The 14,646-nt window shown below is 35.3% G+C and overlaps 2 protein-coding genes across 2 annotated transcripts; both read right to left on the minus strand.

Moving 5' to 3' along the window:
* Positions 1-298: 298 nt before the first annotated feature.
* LOC141714229 (uncharacterized) lies at positions 299-1,162 on the minus strand. Its single transcript, XM_074517761.1, has one exon. The coding sequence runs from the start codon at positions 1,160-1,162 to the stop codon at positions 299-301; it is 864 nt and encodes a 287-aa protein (XP_074373862.1).
* A 619-nt stretch (positions 1,163-1,781) lies between these two features.
* On the minus strand, positions 1,782-6,312 carry LOC141710722 (cytochrome b-c1 complex subunit 6-1, mitochondrial-like). The gene is made up of 4 exons (XM_074513259.1): positions 6,221-6,312; positions 4,161-4,245; positions 2,237-2,326; positions 1,782-2,041 (listed from the first exon to the last, which is right to left on the minus strand). Coding segments are annotated over exons 1-4 (210 nt in total). The 5' UTR covers positions 6,223-6,312; the 3' UTR covers positions 1,782-2,008.
* Positions 6,313-14,646: the final 8,334 nt, after the last annotated feature.

Consider the following 14,646-nt stretch of genomic DNA (forward strand, 5'->3'; position numbering starts at 1 on the left):
GAAGGCTGGTACAAGGGGAGTAAGTTGTGAAAAATGATCGGTCACCTGTCATATGGTCGGAGGCTCCCGAATCTACAATCCAAGATGACGAGGATGACTTGGCTGCATGAAGTGCAGAACTGTTGGAGGTTTGAGTATGATAGTTTCCCTTCTGCATGAGTTGCTGAAGAACTTCTAACTGTTCCTTACTAAAAGGAGCAGAATTACTATGTTGAGATGCTCCAGAAATAACAACATTTCCCCTTGCCCCGCGATCCTTGTTTGGCTTCCAATCAGCAGGCTTTCCGTGCAATTTCCATCATGTTTCCTTTAAATGTCCTGGTCTTCGACAGTGATCACACCAAGGGCGACCTTTTCTGCTCCTATTCTCATTGTAGTTCTGAGAATTACTCCGAACAACAAAAGCACCTGAATCTAGATGAGCATCCTTGATTGTTGTAAAAGCTGGGATTTCAGGAATCGAAGAAGCTTGATGGCCCAACATAACCCGCTTGCGGCTCTCTTCTCTACGCACTTCTGAAAAAACACCCCGCAGATTTGGTAGAGGCTTAGTACCAAGAATTCTATCCCTTACTTCATCGAGGGATTTGTCAAGCCCCATCAAAAATTTGAAGACCCGTTTGGTCTCTACGATCTTCTTAAAATATGCACGATCTTCAACACACTTCCATTCATGGATCTCAAATAAGTCTAGTTGTTGCCAGTAACGAGTAAGAGTTATAAAATAGATCGTCACCGTGTTTTCTCCTTGACGAAGATCTTGAAGAGTACTCTCCACCTGAAAAAGCTCTGATGTGTTTTCGCTGCTTGAGAATGTTTCTTTTGCTGCTTCCCATATATCTTTTGTTGTGGTGTACAACAAAATTTTTTCTCCAATCTCAGTTGTCATGGAACTAATTAACCAGGACATAACCAGGTTGTTTTCTGCCCTCCAGGTTCTGTATTCAGCATCCTTTGAATCTGGTTTATGTATATCACCAGTAAGATATTCATCTTTGCCTCGTCCGCTTATCTGAGACCATTGCAGGTAGTTATGGCCATTTAGTTTGTGAGAGGTGATTGGGACGAGGTTCGTTTCTGTGGCAAGTTGAGAGGATGTGAGCCTGTTAGAAGAGGGAGTAGACATAGATGAATTCCCGGAGGTTTGATCGGATTCACCCATAAAGAGCTCACTTCAGTAATGATAAGGATATGAGTATTAGGTTGACAAGAGAGAAAGGCTGGGTTCTTTTAACCTACAGCTCTGATACCATGAAGTTTTGTGAGATTTATTGAGAAATGCTTTTTCTCTTATGAGAGGCTGAATACAGACATATATACAATACTTCCTATACATCAGTGCCTTGACAGACTCCTCAAAATCAGGATCTAAATGATTACAAATCTTTCCTAATATAATTAATCTATATCACAGGTAACTAATCCCCTAGGAATAAATTCGACAGCAAGATACAACTAATTATATGCCTAGATTGATTTTCAACAGACTTGTTAATCAGGTGCTTACATCATCTAAGTTACACCTTTGTCAATAAATTAAGCAGATTTACTAATGGTTTTTATTTCCTCTGCATTTTTTTTAATATCAGTTGCATGTATTCCTCTTTCCGAAAATGTTCATACATTTGATGCAAATCATAGTACCAATATCCAGGCATGATAGAGATTAACTAGAAAGTGAAGGTACTTTGGCACAGCACTATCAACCTACATGTTGTTGTCAAGGATAGAGGGATATTTGACTGGCTCTAGGACTGGAGATTATTTTGCCATACAATCACTTCAAAAAGAAAGTAACATCAACCTTTATTCTCACTTGGGATCTTAGTGTCAAAATTATTCATAAAACAAGTAAAAGATCTCATTCTATTTCAACAAAAAATATGGCCTGCAACCATATAGCTCCTTCTCAAGCACACAGCCTTAGTCAAAACCAGAAATACAAACTAAATTAATGAGTTTGTGTAGACAAATATATATTAGTAGAAAATCAGCCTCTGACCTTTCATCATTTGAGTTCCATGAACAGCTTTGGTGCAACCTGCATTTCGGACTGCTAAATTAGAGCTGACAAACAGTAAACTTTACTGTCTATATTGATTTCAACATGTTTAGCAACTCTAGATTTAGCGCAAAGTTACAGCTAAATTGCAACTCCCAAAATTATGGCTTTTTCAATTTTCATTCCAAACCACCGCCAAAAATTAGAGTTCCGGTTTCAAGCAAGAATACTCACACATTTATCAACACATAGCCAGTAGTCTAAATATTGGCCTGTGCAGTGTTTTTCCCCAGTTGTGTCACCTTGAATCCTTTTCATACATGCCTGCAAATTGATCAACAAAAATATAGTAATAAAAATCGGTAATCATAGAACAAATCCCCTGGAAACAGCATAGTAGTCTAATGTCTAGTTATATGCATTTGAAATTATGATTTTATTTATAGTTCCAGTGGCAGTGAAGAGCCACTGCTAAATAAAAAAAATGAAATTCAACTACCTATACATTTGCATGCAGATTAATGTAAAGTTACTACATATTCAAGATAGGACTAATTAGGGACGCTACGTATTCAAGATATGACTGACTATGTAGTAATATATTATAAATTCACCAAAAGATAGAAAAGAGTAGAATAATGTCAATTTCAGTTCAATTCCTGCATGGGGAAACTGTGGATACTGGATAGCACTGAATTACAGTTATAATCGAATTGGGTCCTGCACTGCCAACCTGATCTAAAAACAGCTGTGAGGCTCTATAATTCCAATCAACAACTATCTTATTTTGAAGTCAATCAAATTAATGTGTGGTCTCATTATTAAATACATGTTAAAATTAGCAAAATTCAAATTTCCAACTTTTGTTAATGTTTAGTATATATGAGCAACCAAGATCATTTTTCCTAACAAAACTTGTAATAATAAGTTAATGATAAACGACTGGTCTTCATTAGATGAAACAATTTCTGCTTACGATCTAACAAAGTCCTTAACTCCTACTTGATCTGTGCTATAATGTATGTAGTTTCTTTGGTTAGTGCCTATAATCTATCACAGTCCAATAGTTTCTTTGGTGCTTATAATGTAGCAAGGTCCTTGACTCCTACTTGATGTTAGTATCTACACAGCCTTGTCTAGCATAGCCACTTGTACTCGGCTGAACTGCCGGAGGTCAATATAGGATTTAAGAAAAGAAAACACATATCTATGATACACAGAGAATAAATGAATTTTGTGAATATGAATGCAATTTTATTATGCAGACATGGATACCCAATTTAATGAAAGAAGTGTCTCTCTCAAACAGAATGTTATTTAGTTAAGTACCGAAACCAGTGATTGGTCGATAGTTGTAAAAAAAATCTGTCGTTTGCATGAGGAAATGGTGTCAACCGCTTTCAAGAAGTATTTACTTCCTAGAAACCTTAATTATCTGCATACTTTCAGTTATATTATTTTCAGGCTTCCAGTATTTTCATGTTTGTTAGACCAGGTCATCTACAAAAGAATACCCACAGTTAAAAAACTTGGTAGATATGCACCAGTCATCTCGAAGATTTATAATCTATTAGCAAATCTTATAATGGACAAAAAAGCTTGATGATCTTGGCCTCTTGGCCTACAAGTACCGCAGGGGCAAGTGTTTCGCCATAGGATTATTGGAAAACATTCATTGTCAAATTTCACATTATAACTAACATCTAACGTCTGTGTTGGGCACATTCAGTGGCGGATCCAGAGTCTTGCTTCTCTGGGGGTGTTATGTACTTAAGTAGTTAAGTGAGTATGTCACGAGTCGGTTGGTCCAAATTCAGTTTTTTCTGTCATTTTCACTAGACTTTGCTAAAAGCATGAAAGATTTACTAGCATTATAGGGGCACTTCAAAAAATTTACATATTCATACCTAAATAGTTTAATATAAGACTGCTAATTTTGTTTCTGTGGAGGCATGTGTCCCTGTAGTCCCCTACATAAATCTGCCCTTGAGCACATTTGTGATACAATTAACGAAAAAATAGTGTAGTAACATGTTGCCTAAAAGTCTAAAAGCAACCTAAACATTAACTCAAAAGAGCAAGACACGAGTTAAAGGAAAATATCATACGAGAACATACTTGAAGACTTGAGAAGGTCTTAACAGTTACCAAGATTCACCTGATATTCAACTAAAGGCTTCACACACTTAGGCTTGCAAAATTCTTCAAAATGCTTCTTTTGATCGACAACTTCCTCGTCCGACCTAACAATTTTTTTATGCAAAAAAGTCTCAAAGCAGCGTCCACAATGAACAGAGTCTAAATAAGTTGCACATTGCTTATAGAAGTGTTGGCTGATGTTAAGTGGTGACATAGACTTTTTGAATGCTCAGTAGGTAACATAATTACAAAATCAAACAAATACAATCATTGATTAATTATGAAAACATAAATATCTGGTTAAGACAGTAATTATTGGCGGAGATAACAGATTAGCATTATACCAACCCAAATCCATAATAGTACAAGTCATATATATGATACAATCTCCTGAGTACTAGAACATTAAATGACCTATTGCAACATACAAACTCCTCTAGAAAATCCATAGTAAAATAAGTGATCCTGTACAGGCAGTATTTGTCATAGATAAGTTCATAGAAACCAAAAATAGGAATCTATTTCCGGGAACAGGTGAACAGTGCAAGATGGTTGGATGTGTCTTGGCAGAGATTCAGAGTGTTACTATTTATGGAGAATACAGTCATTTCTGCAGAACTAGTTGGTGATTCATAATACTGTTTAGAATCAACATTTCTGAATTGATACTGTAAGTATTTTCTGCCTCAAGGATCATTATATAAGTATATTTCCGTTTTATTTAATGCATCCGACGCTAATTAGTTGGACATTATGACTTCGGATGACGGATAACTTATCTCCCACACAAAATGGTGACTCGGGATGTGATATTGCATATCACTGGCAATTTTTTTATACAACAGTACCTCAATGTGACTTGGGATCCGAAATTTATCCTCATTTTTTGATACTCTTTTGCCTGTCTGGAGTTGCAAGATAAATTGGTCAAAGTTATACGATTACCCCCAGCATCAAAGATATATAGAACCCTCAAAACGTATTTCTATTTTCTCTATGTTGGCTGCACTAATACCTTGACCATTGCTGATAACACACACCGAGTATTGTCCTCTCTTTCAGTCTTTCTCCACAATTCTTGACATCCACAAAGCTGTCTTGGCTAGTTTGCAAACATTAAGGTTCTCAGTCTACACTCATCTAGCTAAGCAAGTGATACCAAACCATTGTGTGTCTCTTTTAAGAGAAAAACATTGGCCTAGACACCTTATAATTATTTGAGATTCTAGAAACCATTCTGTGCCCCTCAATCCTTTACTCAGAAAATCTATTTCTCTTTCTTTTCGTAGGAATTGTGCATAAACTTCTAAATTCCTCCAACACTTGCAGAGTATATTCTAGAAGAGTAACCGAAGAAATGAACAAGTCAAAAAAAAATTAAGTGCACCACATTGTCTCAAAAGGGTGATTTTAAAAAAATTGTTAGTGAAGCTACTTCATAATATACATTGAATAGAGAATACCGCCGATTAAATTTATAAGCAGGCGCAATTATTAAAACAAAAATTAAATGAAACCAACTATTTAGGTATTTGTCACTCTATTTCCAGAAAGTAGAGTACCGTCTCTGCAAACCAACATGGAAATTTTGGTAACTTTTAAAAGTAATGTAGACGTTGAGTCATCTATCCCTGGTTTTGCAGATGGAGCTATTACTAAAAGATAATTAGAGTACGAATAACTATTTGAATGTTGATTATAACTCTTCATTTCTCATAACGACAAAGGTCCTTATAAGCAATCCTTCATATCATAGCGTAGTGGATACCTCTTCTCTTCTAACAATTGGTCGAGGGTTCAAATGACTATATACATATGCTTGTTACAGTATCTAAACATGAGTAATTGAACTTTAGCAACACAAATTCTTCATAAGTTAATTTGTTACTCATAACTAGACCGCGCTTAATTAGGAATAAGTAATGAAATTAGCAACAGACTAAAATAATCTTGGCACAGTCATCAGTGTAGCAAATTTTAAACAGCAAAAAGGATACATAAACAACGTCACTGTGCACAAAGTCATTTAAGATAAAATGAGAAAACATGAAAAGATATTGCCATTCAATATTTACTCACATAGCTGTGACGATTATCGCAAATCTTGAAAGCTTGTAGATTTTGCCTGCATAAAGATGATCAGTACCAAAATGAACATTTCTAATGCATGTAGCATTCGATGAAGTATAATAATTTGTATCACCAAAGCTATTAATCCTGCCTAAAAATTATTATTAGGCATAGACAGTGTCCTGGATCTAAACAAGAATCTATGTATAACTATCATTTATTGCATTATTAATTAAAAATAAAAAAAATTTGGAGTATACATACTGATTCAGCAAATCTTTGTGTTACTGGAGAAGTAGTGTAGGTTATGGGATTGTGTAATTTAAGTGCATGTGTGCATATGTTGTATAAAACTGAAAGATGAACAAGAGAAAATGGGTACCTGAGAATCTCTCTCTCTCTCTCTGAGGAGAAACTGGAAAATGCAAGAGTTTCGGTCTTTTGTAAACGTGTTTTGCTTGCGACTCGGGGATCAATAATACCTTTTTATTTTTATTTTATTTTTTGTCGGGAATACATTTTTTATTTTTAATAAAATTTCACGAATAAATTTTTCCTCAGTGCTTCGTGTCAGACAGGAAATAAACTGTGATAGTGGGCTTGTTTGTCGCAGCAATCAAATAAGCCCAGATCAACTTGCATTATCCAAATTAACTCCGATTCAACCTTGTATACAAGCCCAAATTTACTTGTATAATATCTTACTCCCTCCGTCCCATCCTCTTCGGCGCGGATATTAAAAAAATGTAATTTAGTAAAAAAAAATAAAAAAGGATAAAGTAATGGGATTGAATAAGTGGAATAAATTAGTGAATATAGTTGATTTTTATATTATAAAACTTTGATATTTTTGGAACAAAGAGAATTGAGATTGGAATAAAGAGAATTGAGAGGAACGTAAAAAAAAGTGTAGAGAAATAAATTGAACAGATGGAATATACAGTTTGTTTTTTCACAGTAAGAAAAAGTTTATAAATCTGACTTGATTTTTTTCAATTTATTTTGGAAGTCAAATGAAGACTATTTTTGGGGAAAAAGAGAGGAATAACAATATATAAACAATGGGTCCTGTTCCCTGACAATCATGTGTCAGGGAACCCTTAACCAACACATTATTTCCTGACCGTTGGATGAACAATCCCACGACCAGGATTAAAAAAAAAATTTGCCCTTCCGCGTTTTTTTCCCTTGAAATGCTACCTTTCCGCGGAACCTTTTTGCCTTCCGCGGATAATATTAGCGGAACGACTGTACTTGCAGTTTATAACCCTAAAACGATCACACTTTCCCTTTTATGCAGCATTTGTCAAATTGGAGAGCAAATTTTGGGGAATTCTTGGTTTTGTTCATCCTTATTCACTAATTACATTTGGTAAGCTCAATTTCTTGTTTTTTTCTTGTTGTAGTTATGGATAAGATGTTTGCTAGGTTTCAAGGCAGAAAAACTTTTAAAAAAAGTAATAATGTTGTAAATAGTGATGTTGTTGATATTAGTGGTGGTTGCTTACGTGATGATAATGTAAATTATGTTAACCTTGTTGATGATTGCGATGAAGATGTTTATGTTAGGGAACATAGATTTGAAAATGAAGATTTGCATGAAAATAGTGAGTTTATGCATGTGAGTAGTGAGAGTAGGGCTAAGAGTGTTGTTGGGGAAGAAGATATTGTAATTCCTTTCTTGAATCAAAATTTTCCTAATTTGGTAGCAGCCGAAAATGTGATTAGGGCCTACGCTTTGAAAAACGGGTTTGCAATTAAAATCTAAAATACACAAAGGTGTGTGGACAAAACAGTATATGCCCGTACTTATGTTTGTAATTTAGCGGGAGAAAACCGCGATAAAGAACCCGTAGAGGATGAAGAAGTTTTGATAGGAAGTGTCGGTAGTGAGAAGAAGAAAAGGCGTGGAGATAAACTTCCTAGAAGTGGATGTAAGTTCAGGATCTATGTGATTAATAGGCGAAATACAAGGCATTGGGAGATAACATCATTGGAGTTAAATCACAATCACGATGTTGTGTCACCTTCTAAGATGAACTAGCTCTATAGCCCGTGCAATGCACGGGCATGCTCTATATTGCGTTAATTCAATTTTATTTTATAATTGTAATTGCTAACATTATATTTATGTTATTTTTCGATGGATAAATGATATATTTATTTGTGTATGTGAGCATGAATATTTGTGGTATGATTAAAATTTTATTGCGATTATTTATTTTAATTACAATTATTGACAGTATATGCATGTCGTTGCCCGGTGGATTGATTACGTATTTGTTTGAATATTTATGAGTTATTTTTTGGATGTGGTGATATTTGGGTTGAACGTATTCTTGAAAATTCGATTGAAACAATATAGGTCAGAAGTGGTATTTCCTGTTTTCCACTGCTAATGACGATCCATGTGGGCTATTTTAAAAATATTTGTGGTATTTCTTGTTATCCACTGCTAAAGGTGATTAATGGGGGTTGCTGCTTATTTGAGAATACTGCAAAATATAGTAGTTTGTACATTTATAATTTTATTTTTGATTATTATTTGAATATTTATTCTTGACCTCAATAACTTTTCACATCTCTCATTCAATATTAACAAATACATAGTTCTGAACATGTTAGACTTCTTCTGATTTCATTTGATACAAAAACATTACTAAGATTATGTTAGGTCACATACACTGTAGAAGGGGGTTGAATACAGTGTCTAGCACAATCAAATCGAATTAAGAACACAAGTATGAAACACAAAATAATCTTATTAATAAAATAGTATTATAATGGAACCGTCCTCTCTCAGTGAAGAACAAATATCACGAGAGTTGCTAGGGTTACAATGAATAATATTCTCGATTAAGATAACACATATAGTGTAAACCCTATGCTATATTTATATAGACACATAGTTACAAGATAATCTTCTAATTGATATCGAATATGATTCTGCATCCTAAAATATATCAACTAGTTATCTTTTCTTCCAAGTATTCTATTCTTCATAGAATTCTTCTTCATGCATATCTCTTCTTGTTTTAATCTCGATCTTCTTTCCTTTCAATCAACCGCCTTCCTTATCTGAAAGTCTCCTTAAGTCCTGATATTATCTCCTGATAAATATCTTCTGATAACTTAAGTTCTGATATCTTAAGTTCTGATTTCAGTATAAGTACTGATTTCCAGTTAAGTCCTGATTTGTCCTGTTAGTTAAGATCTGAAAACTAAACACAAATTATCATTAGACATGACATCACAAATATATCTAACAATCTCCCCCAACTTGTAAATTAGCATAATATACAAGTTTAACAGATATTTGATGATGTCAAAAACATTAAGTACAAATGCATGAGAATTTGACTAGATAACTACAACTTACAGTCCTTACAGCTTTACCATCCTTAAAGTTTGATATTAGCTTCAGTCTGTATACACTTCAGAATTTAAGCAGTTGTAGATCTTTGACTTGGCTTCAATTTCTGATCTCTTTGATGCCAGGAGTTGTTCTGAGATAGTTCGTCAAAAGTGTTCTCTCAGCATATTCAAGTTCATTGACCATCCTCCTCTTAGCATTTTTTAGTTCAACTGTATCTTCACCGGTTTGAAAGATAGCAGCCCTGAGATAATTTATTTTAGCTTTTCTTATATCCTGATCTAGTCTGATGATATAGGCTTTATCAGACTCTAGATTGAATTCAAGTCCCTTAATACCAGAAAATGTAGTGATGATTTTAGCAGTATTAGGCTTCATTTCAACAATATCTCCACTGTGAGATCTGTACTTAGGACAATATGGGTTGTCAAACTTTACAGAATAAAGCCTCTTCTATCTTTGAATATTTGATTTTAAATAACCTGCAGCACCATCTGTTGATCTGTTTTTCACTTAAGTAAAAATAGAACATGTTCCAGTTCTTCAAAATACTTTAATAGAATAACATTCTCCCTGATCTGGAATACCCTCCCATCTGTCATAAAGTATAACATGATATCTTCTTTCAAAACAGAGTGGTAAACCATTTGTACAGATTCAAGTTAATTCAATCTTTCAGGAGTTGTTCCTACTCCTGGTTCACTTAAGGAAGTTGGATCATTGGTAGTATTGTGTACTCTCTTCTCTTTAGAACTACCCAATCCTGATTTGTCTCTTACTTCCTTTCCTTGAACAACTCTTGCTTCAAAACCACTTGATGTAGTCTTCAAAGGTTGAGTCTGTTGAGCTTTTGTGAATCCAGGTAGTAACATCCTTGAAGGTTTAACATGAGCAATGTCAGAGGTTTCCTTTTCTTTATCTTCTGATATCAAGCCAATTTGAGCTATGTCAGAGGTTGCTTGCTTCACTGTAATATCAGATTTTACTAATTCCTGATCTTGAACAACATGAGCTATGTCAGAGGTTGTTTGGATATTCGTTTTCTTCAAAATCAGACTAGTATCTTCATCAAATTTTATCTCCAGATCCATGATTGGCATATATACCTATACAGGTTCATCAATTTTTTCTTTGCCCTTGGATCTAGGATCAACTTCCACCTGTGATTTGGACTTGGCCTTAAATGCCTCAGTATATGTCCTCTCTTTTATCACAATGCCCTTAGGCTTAGATGGCTTCTTTTCCATGACTTGAGCTTTAGACTTTGACTTGACATTTTCTGATTTAAGTCTGGCTTCTTCTTCCTTCAGACTTTTAATATCCATGCCTGGATTGTCCTTTAGGAATAGTCTTTTGGAAATCTCTTCATCAAGTTCCAGAGTTTGATCACTAGAACTTATTCTTTTACCAGTATCAGAACTTATTCTTCTCAAAGCATCAGAACTTGTTCTTTGACTTGTAGTTCCAGCTTTGCTTGATGAAAAACCTTTGCCTTGACCATGACCTCTACCCCTTTCAGAGTTTCCCTGGTCATCATTTCCATCATCCTTACCCTTCAGTACTTGACTAGATTTACATTTGGACTTAATCACTTTCTCCCCCTTTTTGACATCAGCAGGTAGAAGAAGAGAGACAAATAATTCCATTGAGGATTGGATCTCATTGAGTTGAGTTTGCTGAGAAGCTTGATTCTTTAGAATTTCAGACATCTGATCTTGTTGCTTCTCCTGAGTCTTTTCAATATACCCAATCTGGTCAAAGGTTGTCTTAAAAAACCTGTTCTTTTCTAATTTTACATTCATATCTTGCTGGTTTAGTGATTCTTGAATTTTGTTCACCTTTTCATGAGTTATTGAGTGTTGACCTTGAAGGTGCCTGGTACTCAATGCAGTAACTCTAAGCTGTACCTTGAAATAATCATTTATCAGCATTTCATCAGCTTTGGCCAAGTGCTCAGCAAGTATGTTCTGAGTTGGAACAAAATTAACTGTGTTCCACTCCTTAGTCCACTCCTTTCCTCTAGGAGTTTCACTCCAAGGTACTGGTGCATCCTCTCTAACAAACTTCTTGATTAGATCAGCTTTGGATAGAGCTTGTTGAGGTGCATGTCTAGATGGACCAGCTGCATCAGCATCTACATTTGTAGCAGCTTTACCAGTAATTTCAGCATTTTCAGCATCAGAACTTACAGAGCCTGCAGTATCAGCATCCTCTGATAGAATAACAGTATGTGAGGCTATAGAGGTTTCAACATCATCCTCTAAATTCTGATCTGCAACTAAGTTCTGATCAACATCTAAATTTTGATGCCCACCTACAATCTGATCTTCATCATCTAGATTCAGAATTGGTGTTGTTGGAATACCTGCATTGAAATTAGCATCTAGAAGTGGTGTTGTTGGTGGAGTAACTTGAGTGGGTGGAGCTTCCAAGTACAGAACCTCATGCACAACCAAGTTATGTATGTCTATTTCAGCACTTGTACCTGGGTCTTCAGCATGTACTGTATTAATGATAGGAGACACAGGAGGTGTAGGAACTTTCTCTGGAATATCCTCTTGTTCTTGAATAGGAGACTTGTGAGCTGATTCAACAGTAGGAAGTAATTCAATTACTATAGGTTATGTTGGGATCAGAGATTCCTGACCCCCTTCCTTAGCTGCTGCTTCCAGGATTTCTTCAGAGTGTGATGATTCACTTACAGCCCTTCTGGCTCTTTGCTTTTTAAGTCTCTTTGCTGAAGTAGAGACTTTGGGAGCTTCATCATCAGAATTTAGCTTTCTAAGCCTTTTGAGGGGCCTAGAACTCCCAGTTTTAGTATCTTTCTGAGAAGAGATCTTCTCAGATTCTATAACAACAGGTTCTGATAGTGGAACCTGTTCCTCATTATCTGACTCATCTCTCAGAATGATTCTCCTTCTCTTCTGCTGAAACTGAGGCACAGTCTGTGTCCTCTTTGGTTTTGAAGATGAAGGCTTCACAAGATGTGCTGAAGGTTGTGGTTGAGTTTGAGGTTGGTGAGAGATGGTATATTTTGATGGCTGTTGTGTTGGTTGTGATGAGTTGGTGGGTTGGACATCAGGATATACAGATGAATAAGTTTGTGGATCAGCATTTACCAAGATTTGTTTTATTGACTGAGGAATCTGTAAGGGTCTCAACATTTGTTTCTTATTGTCAGCATTTGACAAATCATTAAAGGCCCTTTTTGTAAGCTTAAAGGGTGAAATTAAATCACTGGCTGGCTGGGGTTCATCAGCACAACAATAAGTATATATAACCTGACAAAATCTAGCAAAGTATACTACATTCCTATCCTCTGTCATCCTATCCCCTATAAAACCTAGCACCACACTTGCAAAATCAAAATGAGTTTGATGGATAAGGGCATACCCGATTTGCTGACTCATGATGGGAATAGCATCAAAGTTGGAGCATTTATTGGCGAATGTCTTGGTGATACAATCAAAGAAAAAACTCCATTCCTTTCTGATATTAGATCTTTTCAGTTGACCCAACTTTCCCAAACTATTCTCATAGCCTAGACTGGCCATAAACTGCTGTAAAACAGGATCTTCCACTGTTGAGAATGTACAACCTTCAGGTAAGTGGAGAGCTTTACAAACTGCTCCTGGAGTCACCACATGCTCGACATCTCCTGATGTGAAAATTATGCTTGGTGAACCAACATCACCACCATTATCAAAAATCCCAGTTCGCCAAAATGTCAGCACTTGATTGCTTGAAATAGTTTGAGGTTGGGTCAAAGCATACCCAATCTCACTATTGGCTAATAAATCTTGCACAAAGTGCATATCTGATGGAGCTTCAGCCTTATTCAAGATTGCAGCATAGTTATTTGGTACAAACTTAGCTCCATCAACAATTACATCCTTGGGCGCCATCAGAAATAAGTGAGAAGTTAGAGTGCCTGGAAGGTGTTTGAGAAAATGTCTGTAAAGAAAACCGTCAGAAAATGTGAGAGAATAAGAAAAAGAGAGAGAGTGAATAGAATAGAAATGTGAATAAAAAATTTGAAAATCTTTTATCTCTTTTACTTAGACAACCCATGTGACAACAGTTATTGAGAAGTGGAACAGACTTTACACCTGTCAGCCCAGCAGTTAAGATAAAAGTTAATGGGCACGATAAATAGGTAATTATTACTATGCATGTTCAGTTTTTCAAAAAGAAATTGTTCCCACTAAACAAATGATTATTACTGCTTTATCTCACATAGTCCAATATTCTGAAAAATATAACCATTCAAGTATTGACTTAAAAGTAAACCAAGTAAATAAATACTGCCACGTCAGCATCAGAACTTGATTATTATCAGAATTTAAAAGTCATCAGAATATGACTCCTTAACTCAAAAGGTGAATGTGTATTTCTGTAATTCTTCACACAAATACTGATATGATTTCAACAGAACTTCCATCAGAACTTGTCCTCATATTTATGCAACTGATACTTAAACTGTTCATCTAAAACAACATTGATCACCAAAGTAATTTTTATCATTCATATGGAGTGTAAGTGTGTGCATTAAGCTAAATATCAGACAAAGAGTAAAGTCTGATTCACTTCAGTACATCTTAGAAATAAGGCATAACCAAGAGCTTTGCTGAAAATCTGTCATTAGTCTGAAGCCTACTATAGAATGAGTTCATGCATGAGTCCACCTCAACTGTTTTGTGCTCATTTTATGCATCTTTTGAAATTCCTTTTTACAGTGGCTTCTCAGTGTAAGTGAGTCACGACTGCTTATCAGAATTTATGCTATTATCAGAGTATTTCTCCAGTAATCAAAGAATGTGAAAAGTCACCAAGAAAATTTTATTTTGCTTTTCTAATGCATATTACTTAATACCAGCAATGCACTTGGGTCTTCCCTTTCACATATATTTTTTTCTAGATCTCAAAGGAGTACCTGATATTTATTTCTTTTCTTTTTCTTTTTCTTATGATAAGTGAGGGTTATCAGCACTTAGTACATCCATAAGGTTTACCAACATCAGAACTTAACATATAAGAATCATTATTCTAGTTTTTGACTTAG

The sequence above is a fragment of the Apium graveolens genome, chromosome 3 (assembly GCF_009905375.1).
Source record: "Apium graveolens cultivar Ventura chromosome 3, ASM990537v1, whole genome shotgun sequence".
NCBI lineage: Eukaryota > Viridiplantae > Streptophyta > Magnoliopsida > Apiales > Apiaceae > Apium > Apium graveolens.

Bases quoted from the DNA above. Each gene is read 5' to 3' on its own strand.
- LOC141714229 (XM_074517761.1), bottom strand. From the start codon at position 1,162: ATGGGTGAATCCGATCAAACCTCCGGGAATTCATCTATGTCTACTCCC.
- LOC141710722 (XM_074513259.1), bottom strand. The intron at 2,327-4,160 runs GTGAATCTTGGT...ATCAATTTGCAG, and splicing joins AGCCTTTAGTTGAATATCAG to GCATGTATGAAAAGGATTCA. The intron at 2,042-2,236 runs GTGAGTATTCTT...TCCGAAATGCAG, and splicing joins GGCTATGTGTTGATAAATGT to GTTGCACCAAAGCTGTTCAT.